This window comes from Leptodactylus fuscus, unplaced genomic scaffold (assembly GCF_031893055.1).
Source record: "Leptodactylus fuscus isolate aLepFus1 unplaced genomic scaffold, aLepFus1.hap2 HAP2_SCAFFOLD_507, whole genome shotgun sequence".
Classification (NCBI taxonomy): Eukaryota; Metazoa; Chordata; class Amphibia; order Anura; family Leptodactylidae; genus Leptodactylus; species Leptodactylus fuscus.
This window is the reverse complement of record NW_027440534.1, coordinates 17,002-31,278: the sequence shown is the minus strand read 5'-3', so window position 1 is coordinate 31,278 and position 14,277 is coordinate 17,002. Positions and strand designations below refer to the sequence as shown.

Below are 14,277 nucleotides of genomic sequence, written 5' to 3'. Positions count from 1 at the left end.
ATTCTCGTTTAATCCCCTATCTCTCTGCTAACTCTCTGCTTGACCCCTTACAATCTGGTTTCCGCGCTCTGCACTCTACTGAAACGGCTCTCACAAAAGTCTCCAATGATCTCCTAATGGCTAAATCCAATGGCGACTTCTCTCTTCTTATTCATCTGGACCTCTCTGCAGCTTTTGACACTGTTGACCATCATCTCCTCCTCACTCTGCTCCGCTCAGTCGGCCTCATGGACACTGCGCTCTCCTGGTTCTCCTCTTATCTCTCAGACCGCACTTTCAGTCTATCATTTGCGGGCTCTGTTTCCTCCCCTCTTTCCCTTGCTGTTGGGGTTCCTCAGGGCTCGGTCCTCGGCCCCCTGCTCTTTTCTCTCTACACAGACCCCATTGGACAAACCATCGCCAGATTTGGCTTCAGGTACCATCTTTATGCTGATGACACCCAATTATACACATCTTCCTGTGACATCACCCCTGCACTCATACAGAACACCAGTGACTGTCTCTCTGCTGTCTCTAATATCATGTCCTCGCTCTATCTGACACTAAATCTCTCTAAGACTGAACTACTGCTGTTTCCACCATCTAATAGATCTGTCCCTGATATATCCATTGCAGTCTCAGGCCTTACTATAACTCCTAGGCAGCATGCCCGCTGCCTTGGGGTCATGTGTGACGCAGACCTTTCCTTCACCCCTCATATTGAATCACTCGCACGTTCATGTCACCTCCACCTCAAAAACATCTCCAGAATACACCCTTTCCTTACCAGAGATACACTAAAGACACTTATTGTCTCTCTGATTCATTCTCGCCTTGACTACTGTAACTCCTTACTAATCCGTCTTCCCCTCACTAAACTCTACAATCTATTCTGAATGCAGCGGCTCATCTATCAGGCTAGACTCTACAGCGAGGCCTCCGGTCTGTGCCGGTCACTACAGCGAGGCCTCTGGTCTGTGCCGGTCACTACGGCGAGGCCTCTCCGCTCACTCAATGACCTAACACTTGAATCCTCTATTATCAGAACCTCCCCCGCTCGTATACAAGACTTCTCCCGAGCTGCACCACTTCTCTGGAATGCTCTACCCCGGACAATCAGAGGAACTCCCAATTTCTACAGCTTCAAACGCAAACTAAAGGCGCATCTTATCAGACCGGCCGATCACAATGTCTAACGTAAACCCTTCCCCCTCCTCTGTCCCCGCCCCCACATTACCCCACATGATATGATGCCATCTCAGGATAACTTTGTAGGTCCGAGCTCCATCCACATGTTACAGGACACGACTGGTGACGGCTCATAAAGTCTTGTTTGTGTAATGACAGTCACCTCTATTACAGAAGTGTCTGACCCCTGTATAAGCAATGCCGCCCCTGCTACCTCCTGTGTCACCCCCTCTACCTCATAGATTGTAAGCTCTTGTGTCACCCCCTCTACCTCATAGATTGTAAGCTCTTGCGAGCAGGGCCCTCAGTCCCATTGTGTGAAATGACTTTCTTTGTAATGTATCTTTCTGTCTGTATTTGAACCCTACAAATTGTACAGCGCTGCGGAATATGTTGGTGCTATAGAAATAAAATGTATTATTATCACTATGGCCTACACCTGTATACATACCTCCCAACCGTCCCGATTTCCGCGGGACAGTCACGATTTGGGCGACATGTCCCGCGGTCCCGGTTGGAGGGAGGTATGTCCCGATTTCAACTCAGATCTGCGTCCAGAGGACGCAGATCTGAGTTGAACACATATGCGGCTGAAGGAAGGAGCTCACACAGGTCAGCTCCTCGCTTCGCTGCTGCCCGCCTCTCTCCCTGACACATGCGGCTGAAGCAGCTCGCGTGCTCGCTTCGCCGCTGCGTCTCTCTCTCGCTGACACATGCGGCTGAAGCGAGGAGCTGACCTGTGTCAGCTCCTCGCTTCGCTGCTGCCGCCGGCTCCTGGCTTGTACATCGCGTCTACAAGCCAGGAGCCGGCGGCAGCGGCGAAGCGAGGAGCTGACACAAGTCAGCAGAGAGCGGCGAGGGAGCGGAGGAGAAGGTAAGTTTAATGTGGAGGTGGAACGTGAATCTGGGGGCAGATGAAGGAGAGGACGGCATGACACTAGGGGCAGAGATGGAGAGGACATGAATCTGGGGGTAGAGATGGAGAGGACATGAATCTGGGGGCAGAGATGGAGGGACATGAATCTGGGGGCAGAGATGTGGGACATGAATCTGGGGGCAGAGATGTGGGGACATGAATCTGGGGGCAGAGATGGAGTGGACATGAATCTGGGGGCAGAGATGGAGTGGACATGAAACTGGGGGCAGAGATGTGGGGACATGAATCTGGGGGCAGAGATTGGGGGACATGAATCTGGGGGCAGAGATGGAGGGACAGGAATCTGGGGGCAGAGATGGAGGGGACATGAATCTGGGGGCAGAGATGTGGGGACATGAATCTGGGGGCAGAGATGGAGGGACATGAATCTGGGGGCAGAGATGGAGTGGACATGAATCTGGGGAGAGATGTGGGGACATGAATCTGGGGGCAGAGATGGAGAGGACATGAAACTGGGGGCAGAGATGGAGAGGACATGAATCTGGGGGCAGAGATGGAGGGACATGAATCTGGGGGCAGAGATGGAGGGACATGAAACTGGGGGCAGATGAAGGGTGTATATGAAACTGGGGGAGAGATAGAGGGGACATATAATTTACGGGTGACTGTAGGAGGATTATACTGTGTGCGGGCACATGAAAAATTAACGAGTGGGTGGAGTCAACACAAAAGTGGGCGGGCCGCACATTTTCTCCCTCTTTCGGTTCTTCAAAAGTTGGGAGGTATGTGTATATACATATCACTATGGGCTACACCTGTATATACATATCACTATGGGCTACACCTGTATATACATATCACTATGGGCTACACCTGTATATACATATCACTATGGCCTACTACACCTGTATATACATATCACTATGGCCTACACCTGTATATACATATCACTATGGCCTACACCTGTATATACATATCACTATGGCCTACTACACCTGTATATACATATCACTATGGCCTACTACACCTGTATATACATATCACTATGGCCTACTACACCTGTATATACATATCACTATGGCCTACACCTGTATATACATATCACTATGGGCTACACCTGTATATACATATCACTATGGCCTACACCTGTATATACACATCACTATGGCCTACTACACCTGTATACACATATCACTATGGCCTACACCTGTATATACATATCACTATGGCCTACTACACCTGTATATACATATCACTATGGCCTACTACACCTGTATATACATATCACTATGGCCTACACCTGTATATACATATCACTATGGCCTACACCTGTATATACATATCACTATGGCCTACACCTGTATATACATATCACTATGGCCTACACCTGTATATACATATCACTATGGCCTACACCTGTATATACATATCACTATGGCCTACACCTGTATATACATATCACTATGGCCTACACCTGTATATACATATCACTATGGCCTACACCTGTATATACATATCACTATGGCCTACACCTGTATATACATATCACTATGGCCTACACCTGTATATACATATCACTATGGCCTACACCTGTATATACATATCACTATGGCCTACACCTGTATATACATATCACTATGGGCTACACCTGTATATACATATCACTATGGCCTACACCTGTATATACATATCACTATGGCCTACACCTGTATATACATATCACTATGGCCTACACCTGTATATACATATCACTATGGCCTACACCTGTATATACATATCACTATGGCCTACACCTGTATATACATATCACTATGGCCTACTACACCTGTATATACATATCACTATGGCCTACACCTGTATATACATATCACTATGGCCTACTACACCTGTATATACATATCACTATGGCCTACTACACCTGTATATACATATCACTATGGCCTACTACACCTGTATATACATATCACTATGGCCTACACCTGTATATACATATCACTATGGCCTACTACACCTGTATATACATATCACTATGGCCTACTACACCTGTATATACATATCACTATGGCCTACACCTGTATATACACATCACTATGGCCTACTACACCTGTATATACATATCACTATGGCCTACACCTGTATATACACATCACTATGGCCTACTACACCTGTATATACATATCACTATGGCCTACACCTGTATATACATATCACTATGGCCTACACCTGTATATACATATCACTATGGCCTACACCTGTATATACATATCACTATGGCCTACACCTGTATATACATATCACTATGGCCTACACCTGTATATACATATCACTATGGCCTACACCTGTATATACATATCACTATGGCCTACTACACCTGTATATACATATCACTATGGCCTATACCTGTATATACATATCACTATGGCCTACACCTGTATATACATATCACTATGGCCTACTACACCTGTATATACATATCACTATGGCCTACACTGTATATACATATCACTATGGCCTACACCTGTATATACATATCACTATGGCCTACACTGTATATACATATCACTATGGCCTACACCTGTATATACATATCACTATGGCCTGCTACACCTGTATATACATATCACTATGGCCTGCTACACCTGTATATACATATCACTATGGCCTGCTACACCTGTATATACATATCACTATGGCCTACACCTGTATATACATATCACTATGGCCTACTACACCTGTATATACATATCACTATGGCCTACACCTGTATATACATATCACTATGGCCTACACCTGTATATACATATCACTATGGCCTACACCTGTATATACATATCACTATGGCCTACACCTGTATATACATATCACTATGGCCTACTACACCTGTATATACATATCACTATGGGCTACACCTGTATATACATATCACTATGGCCTACACCTGTATATACATATCACTATGGCCTACACCTGTATATACATATCACTATGGCCTACACCTGTATATACATATCACTATGGCCTACACCTGTATATACATATCACTATGGCCTACTACACCTGTATATACATATCACTATGGCCTACTACACCTGTATATACATATCACTATGGCCTACTACACCTGTATATACATATCACTATGGCCTACTACACCTGTATATACATATCACTATGGCCTACTACACCTGTATATACATATCACTATGGCCTACTACACCTGTATATACATATCACTATGGCCTACTACACCTGTATATACATATCACTATGGCCTACTACACCTGTATATACATATCACTATGGCCTACTACACCTGTATATACATATCACTATGGCCTACTACACCTGTATATACATATCACTATGGCCTACACCTGTATATACATATCACTATGGCCTACACCTGTATATACATATCACTATGGCCTACTACACCTGTATATACATATCACTATGGCCTACACCTGTATATACATATCACTATGGCCTACACCTGTATATACATATCACTATGGCCTACTACACCTGTATATACATATCACTATGGCCTACACCTGTATATACATATCACTATGGCCTACTACACCTGTATATACATATCACTATGGCTTACTACACCTGTGTATATATATATATCACTATGGCCTACACCCGCACGCACGTGTCTTCAGAAAATCACCAGAACCGGAAGTAACAAAAATCTGCTTTGAAGCTGGAAATGTTACAAAAGTCTCATCCTATAAAATGTAGGGATTACAGACCAGGAAAAGTAAGTGAACCCCTAAACCCTAGATATGTTTTGAAAGTAGACAATCTGAAGATTACAAATGTCTTAATGGGTCATCGATAGCCACATCCACCTTCATGCAACTTTGTGACAAACACATATTTTTGGAAAAAATGCCCTAAAACACATATTTGCACCTAAAACTCCTGTTCAATCTCAGATTCATATACATATACATTTATAATAGCGTAAGGTGTATACAATGTGTGTATATATACTATATGTACCGCAAACATCAACCACAACAAGAGCTCGGACTCCCAAAAACCCGAATACAGAAGACAGGCAGGATTGTGCTGTAATTCACTAATATGTAATAAAGCTATACTGCACCTACCAAACTGTGACTATGATGCCAAAATCTCACTTTATTCAGAGTACACAGCATACCGTATATAAAAACACAATTTAGTAGTCCATATATACAACCTCCCTCACACAACTTTGCCGCAAACAGAGATTACAAGCGAAAACTGCACAAAAATTCAAATTTGCCACTAAAGTGCAGCTCAAGCAATCCTGCCGGCAAACACAATGTACTGTCCATAAAACTGCAAGATGTGAGGAGTTCATACATACCACACATGTATATACACACGACACTATATACACAGTACATACCACATATATATATATATATATATATATATATTACATACCATACATGTCTATACAGTACGCGCCACACGTGTCTATACAGTACGTGCCACACGTGTATATATTTACAGGGGTGGGTGTTAAAGAATCGCCAAAATCGCAGCAATGCGCCATTCTATTTTGTGCTTGCAGATTAAATAGGACTTTCCATAGAAATGTTATTTTCCATCCCCCTATAATAATTGTAGCACTCTATCCGTCCTCTCTAGTGATAATCGTTATTACTATTATATTAGCGTGTAACGGACATCACTAGAGACGTATTTTACTGTACGAAGCTCAGGTATAGACAGGACAGGGATTGGGTGAAATGTAAACTTTATCCATGACTTTGTGTATATGTTGTGTAAGTGTTTGGTGCGCCTTTTTTTTTTTTTTTTTTGGCGCTGAGACCTGGACAATGGTAAATGCCTGGGTCACAGTGCCAACAAACATAAGAATACCCCACTAGTAAAACTCTGGGGAAATGACATTATACTTGTATGTGACAATCAGAGAGCGAAGGAATAGTATGCTCTCTGATTGGCAGGAGAAGGGCTAATAGGGACAGAAGACTCCTTGCCACCCCCTTCCTGAGGTCACATACAGGTTATGCACAGATAATGATGATCATTCATTATCACTGTGCACGCTGCTGGGCTGCTACCCCCCCCCCTCCTGCTACAGTTCACTCATACTTCCCGAGACGGGGGGGGGGGGGCACTTTAGAGCCCTATATCTCTGGGCTACATGAAGATATCTCAACGCTTTGAATCTCATCTTTAAAATATCTAGCATTTGATAATAGAACTTATAGTTTTGGAGCGAATCACTGTTGAATTGCTGTCGGGAATTGATATCTGCAGTTGGATCTCAATGCCAAATAGTGTATTCAACAGTGAACCGATCCGAAACTATAACTTCTATCAGCAAGTGCTAGGCATCAGATTCTCATCTGTAAAATGAATCTTAAATCATCCAGATATCTGCATGCAGTCATGAGATATCGGCATTAGTAGGGAGGACGTAGTAGCTACGTCCTCCGCTACTGAAGTGCCACCTTGGGAACACGTATAGCTACGTTCTTGGCAGTGAAAGGGTTAATCCCTACCTCCCGCCTGTTCCTCCTCCTCCTCCTCGCCCGCTCCTATCTTCATCCCTACTTACCACTTCTTCTTCCTCCTTCTCGCCCGCTCCTATCTTCATCCCTACTTACCACTTCTTCTTCCTTCTCCTAGCCCGCTCCTATCTTCATCCCTACTTACCACTTCTTCTCCTAGCCCGCTCCTATCTTCATCCCTACTTACCACTTGTTCTTCCTTCTCCTCGCCCGCTCCTATCTTCATCCCTACTTACCACTTCTTCTTCCTTCTCCTCGTCCGCTCCTATCTTCATCCCTACTTACCACTTCTTCTTCCTTCTCCTCGCCCGCTCCTATCTTCATCCCTACTTACCACTTCTTCTCCTAGCCCGCTCCTATCTTCATCCCTACTTATCACTTCTTCTTCCTTCTCCTAGCCCGCTCCTATCTTCATCCCTACTTACCACTTCTTCTTCCTTCTCCTCGCCCGCTCCTATCTTCATCCCTACTTACCACTTCTTCCTCCTTCTCTCCGCCCGCTCCTATCTTCATCCCTACTTACCACTTCTTCTTCCTCCTTCTCGCCCGCTCCTATCTTCATCCCTACTTACCACTTCTTCTTCCTTCTCCTAGCCCGCTCCTATCTTCATCCCTACTTACCACTTCTTCTCCTAGCCCGCTCCTATCTTCATCCCTACTTACCACTTGGTCTTCCTTCTCCTCGCCCGCTCCTATCTTCATCCCTACTTACCACTTCTTCTTCCTTCTCCTCGTCCGCTCCTATCTTCATCCCTACTTACCACTTCTTCTTCCTTCTCCTCGCCCGCTCCTATCTTCATCCCTACTTACCACTTCTTCTTCCTTCTCCTCGCCCGCTCCTATTTTCATCCCTACTTACCACTTCTTCTCCTAGCCCGCTCCTATCTTCATCCCTACTTACCACTTGTTCTTCCTTCTCCTCGCCCGCTCCTATCTTCATCCCTACTTATCACTTCTTCTTCCTTCTCCTAGCCCGCTCCTATCTTCATCCCTACTTACCACTTCTTCTTCCTTCTCCTCGCCCGCTCCTATCTTCATCCCTACTTACCACTTCTTCCTCCTTCTCTCCGCCCGCTCCTATCTTCATCCCTACTTACCACTTCTTCCTTCTTCTCCTCGCCCGCTCCTATCTTCATCGCTACTTACCACTTCTTCTTCCTTCTCCTAGCCCGCTCCTATCTTCATCCCTACTTACCACTTCTTCTTCCTTCTCCTAGCCCGCTCCTATCTTCATCCCTACTTACCACTTCTTCTCCTAGCCCGCTCCTATCTTCATCCCTACTTACCACTTGTTCTTCCTTCTCCTCGCCCGCTCCTATCTTCATCCCTACTTACCACTTCTTATTCCTTCTCCTCGCCCGCTCCTATCTTCATCCCTACTTACCACTTCTTCTTCCTTCTCCTCGCCCGCTCCTATCTTCATCCCTACTTACCACTTCTTATTCCTTCTCCTCGCCCGCTCCTATCTTCATCCCTACTTACCACTTCTTCCTTCTTCTCCTCGCCCGCTCCTATTTTCATCCCTACTTACCACTTCTTCCTTCTTCTCCTCGCCCGCTCCTATTTTCATCCCTACTTACCACTTCTTCTTCCTTCTCCTCGCCTGCTCCTATCTTCATCCCTACTTACCACTTCTTATTCCTTCTCCTCGCCCGCTCCTATCTTCATCCCTACTTACCACTTCTTCTTCCTTCTCCTCGCCTGCTCCTATCTTCATCCCTACTTACCACTTCTTCTTCCTTCTCCTCGCCCGCTCCTATCTTCATCCCTACTTACCACTTCTTCCTTCTCTCCAGCCCGCTCCCATCTTCATCGCTACTTACCACTTCTTCCTTCTCTCCAGCCCGCTCCCATCTTCATCGCTACTTACCACTTCTTCTTCCTTCTCCTCGCCCGCTCCTATCTTCATCCCTACTTACCACTTCTTCTTCCTTCTCCTAGCCCGCTCCTATCTTCATCCCTACTTACCACTTCTTCTTCCTTCTCCTCGCCCGCTCCTATCTTCATCCCTACTTACCACTTCTTCTTCCTTCTCCTCGCCCGCTCCTATCTTCATCCCTACTTACCACTTCTTCTTCCTTCTCCTAGCCCGCTCCTATCTTCATCCCTACTTACCACTTCTTCCTTCTCCTCGCCCGCTCCTATCTTCATCCCTACTTACCACTTCTTCCTTCTTCTCCTCGCCCGCTCCTATCTTCATCCCTACTTACCACTTCTTCCTTCTTCTCCTCGCCCGCTCCTATCTTCATCCCTACTTACCACTTCTTCTTCCTTCTCCTCGCCCGCTCCTATCTTCATCCCTACTTACCACTTCTTCCTTCTCTCCAGCCCGCTCCCATCTTCATCGCTACTTACCACTTCTTCCTTCTCTCCAGCCCGCTCCCATCTTCATCGCTACTTACCACTTCTTCTTCCTTCTCCTCGCCCGCTCCTATCTTCATCCCTACTTACCACTTCTTCTTCCTTCTCCTAGCCCGCTCCTATCTTCATCCCTACTTACCACTTCTTCTTCCTTCTCCTCGCCCGCTCCTATCTTCATCCCTACTTACCACTTCTTCTTCCTTCTCCTCGCCCGCTCCTATCTTCATCCCTACTTACCACTTCTTCTTCCTTCTCCTAGCCCGCTCCTATCTTCATCCCTACTTACCACTTCTTCCTTCTCCTCGCCCGCTCCTATCTTCATCCCTACTTACCACTTCTTCCTTCTTCTCCTCGCCCGCTCCTATCTTCATCCCTACTTACCACTTCTTCCTTCTTCTCCTCGCCCGCTCCTATCTTCATCCCTACTTACCACTTCTTCCTTCTCTCCAGCCCGCTCCCATCTTCATCGCTACTTACCACTTCTTCTTCCTTCTCCTCGCCCGCTCCTATCTTCATCCCTACTTACCACTTCTTCCTTCTCTCCAGCCCGCTCCCATCTTCATCGCTACTTACCACTTCTTCTTCCTTCTCCTCGCCCGCTCCTATCTTCATCCCTACTTACCACTTCTTCTTCCTTCTCCTCGCCCGCTCCTATCTTCATCCCTACTTACGACTTCTTCTTCCTTCTCCTCGCCCGCTCCTATCTTCATCGCTACTTACCACTTCTTCTTCCTTCTCCTCGCCCGCTCCTATCTTCATCCCTACTTACCACTTCTTCTTCCTTCTCTCCGCCCGCTCCTATCTTCATCCCTACTCACGACTTCTTCCTTCTCCTCGCCCGCTCCTGTCTTCATCCCTACTTACTACCTGTCACGTCCTCTACCTGCCTGTGCTGTCTTCTATTTCTGCCTGTTTCTCCTAACTGCTCACCTTTCCCCTTACCTTCTGTCTTGACCCCATCTGCTGCCTCTTCCTTCTTTCCTGCACCCTTGGAGGTTTTACATTCTGTTATTTCTCTGTATTTTGGAAGGATCCGTGACTTATAGAGTCATCCCCTTTCCTCCCTATACTTATGTGTTGATTGTTCTTGCCCCACCAGAGTGCCAGAAAGCTGAAGTGGACCTCTGTTTCCTCTTCGATGACTCGCACAGTGTGGGCGATCCTGAGTTTAACATTATTAGGAATTTTGTACTTGGCGCAATCCAAAACCTGAAGAACAGCAGCCTGAATGTAAGAGACGTGGCCGGATGTTGTGTGTGTTGTCCTTTGGCTTCTCCCCTTTCCTTTGTCACGCACCGTCACATACCTCAGCCTAGTACCACCTTTGTATCTGTAGTCCCCTCGCTACCGTCCATACCTGGTGTCTTTGCTTCCACCGTTTTCTGTCTGTCATCCTAGTGACTCTTCTGTCTGTTGCTCCTCTCTTTTTCTCTTCCATAGTTTGCTGTTGTGCAATTTGCGACCAAAGCAAAAACCATTTTCAATTTCACTGAATATAAAAATGGAGAAGCTGAAGAGCGAATGATTAAGACGAAGCATAAGGGAGGTGGAACGAATCTATTTCAAGCCATCAATTTCACTTTGTAAGTAGCAGGGCCACAGCATGGCGGCCTTCCTGGAGATGATACTGTTGGAGTAGTCAGTATGTCCTTCGGTGATCAGGGACGGAGTTCATGTATATAATCTATAGACTGATCATACATAAAGGAGGCAGCAGTGTCAGGCAGGACTTCACCGTATGTCACCACAAATACTGCACTGCATTATGGTTCATGTTCACACTAGCAGCAGTTTCATCAGCATTCTGCTCTATTCCCAGTCCCATCAATATATTGTGTGTCCCTCATGAAGGTGTGACCCGTCCGCTCGGTCACTCTACATACAGCTCGGGGTCTGCTGGTGGGTTCTGGGCAACTGTAGGAAATTATTTTATGTCTGAGGATTCTCACTAATGGTGCTGAGGTCTCTTCACCAACCTTCATATTCCTGCAGAAATGAGATCTTCACCCCCCAGGCTGGAGCCCGGGAGAAGGCCAAGAAGATACTTCTCCTCCTGACAGATGGGGAATATAATGATAAAAATCTTGGAGTGACAGAAGCTGCAGACAGACAGGAAGTCACTCGTTATATTATTGCGGTAATCAGCAATGTTGTCACCACCACCGGACTATGTTCTGTACACTGCTCACTAACCTGCACATTACCACAGGACTATCTACTGCACTACCACGGGACTATCTACTGTACTCTGCTCACTATCACAGGACTATCTACTGTACACTGCTCCCTATCACGGGACTATCTACTGTACTCTGCTCACTATCACAGGACTATCTACTGTACTACCACGGGACTATCTACTGTACTACCACGGGACTATCTACTGTACTCTGCTCACTATCACAGGACTATCTACTGTACTCTGCTCCCTATCACAGGACTATCTACTGCACTCTGCTCCCTATCACAGGACTATCTACTGTACTCTGCTCCCTATCACAGGACTATCTACTGTATTCTGCTCACTATCACAGGACTATCTACTGCACTCTGCTCCCTATCACAGGACTATCTACTGCACTCTGCTCCCTATCACAGGACTATCTACTGTACTCTGCTCACTATCACAGGACTATCTACTGTACACTGCTCCCTATCACAGGACTATCTACTGCACTACCACGGGACTATCTACTGTACTCTGCTCACTATCACAGGACTATCTACTGTACTCTGCTCCCTATCACAGGACTATCTACTGCACTCTGCTCCCTATCACAGGACTATCTACTGTACTCTGCTCCCTATCACAGGACTATCTACTGCACTACCACGGGACTATCTACTGTACTCTGCTCCCTATCACAGGACTATCTACTGCACTCTGCTCCCTATCACAGGACTATCTACTGTACTCTGCTCACTATCACAGGACTATCTACTGTACACTGCTCCCTATCACAGGACTATCTACTGCACTACCACGGGACTATCTACTGTACTCTGCTCACTATCACAGGACTATCTACTGTACTCTGCTCCCTATCACAGGACTATCTACTGCACTCTGCTCCCTATCACAGGACTATCTACTGTACTCTGCTCCCTATCACAGGACTATCTACTGCACTACCACGGGACTATCTACTGTACTCTGCTCCCTATCACAGGACTATCTACTGCACTCTGCTCCCTATCACAGGACTATCTACTGTACTCTGCTCACTATCACAGGACTATCTACTGTACTCTGCTCACTATCACAGGACTATCTACTGTACTCTGCTCCCTATCACAGGACTATCTACTGTACTCTGCTCACTATCACGGGACTATCTACTGTACACTACCTCTTAGCCTGAGCACTGTTGCATGAAGTTACTGCACAACCAATGTATTCTGCTCTTAACAGGTAGGAAAAAATTATAACTTCAACAATGTGAAGGGAATGGCTTCTAATCCCCCAGAAAATCACACCCATCATATCCAGGAATACTCCGGCCTGGCGGGGTTCTTTAAGGAGTTACAAACCAAGATTCTAGCTATTGAAGGTGAGTCTTAGTTTGATGGACTGAATGACCGAGTTCTCTTCTGCCTGATGACATAATGTCGCTACATTCCATATACTAGACTTCATTTACATCCTGTATTATACTCCAGAGCTGCGCTCACTATTCTGCTGGTGCAGTCACTGTGTACATACATTACTTATCCTGTATTATACTCCAGAGCTGCGCTCACTATTCTGCTGGTGCAGTCACTGTGTACATACATTACTTATCCTGTATTATACTCCAGAGCTGCGCTCACTATTCTGCTGGTGCAGTCACTGTGTACATACATTACATTACTTATCCTGTATTATACTCCAGAGCTGCGCTCACTATTCTGCTGGTACAGTCACTGTGTACATACATTACATTACTTATCCTGTATTATACTCCAGAGCTGCGCTCACTATTCTGCTGGTACAGTCACTGTGTACATACATTACATTACTTATCCTGTATTATACTCCAGAGCTGCGCTCACTATTCTGCTGGTACAGTCACTGTGTACATACATTACATTACTTATCCTGTATTATACTCCAGAGCTGCGCTCACTATTCTGCTGGTGCAGTCACTGTGTACATACATTACATTACTTATCCTGTATTATACTCCAGAGCTGCGCTCACTATTCTGCTGGTACAGTCACTGTATATACATTACATTACTTATCCTGTATTATACTCCAGAGCTGCGCTCACTATTCTGCTGGTACAGTCACTGTGTACATACATTACATTACTTATCCTGTATTATACTCCAGAGCTGCACTCACTAT

General features: G+C 45.7%; 1 protein-coding gene across 1 annotated transcript in view; it reads left to right on the top strand.

The window, feature by feature from the left end:
* Positions 1-14,277, top strand: part of LOC142188555 (integrin alpha-L-like) — a 52,920-nt gene that overhangs the window by 22,096 nt on the left and 16,547 nt on the right. The window contains exons 6-9 of the mRNA XM_075261856.1: positions 11,048-11,178; positions 11,389-11,531; positions 11,941-12,085; positions 13,361-13,499. Of these exons, the coding sequence (XP_075117957.1) occupies positions 11,048-11,178; positions 11,389-11,531; positions 11,941-12,085; positions 13,361-13,499 (558 nt within the window). The remainder of the gene's footprint in view (positions 1-11,047; positions 11,179-11,388; positions 11,532-11,940; positions 12,086-13,360; positions 13,500-14,277) is intronic.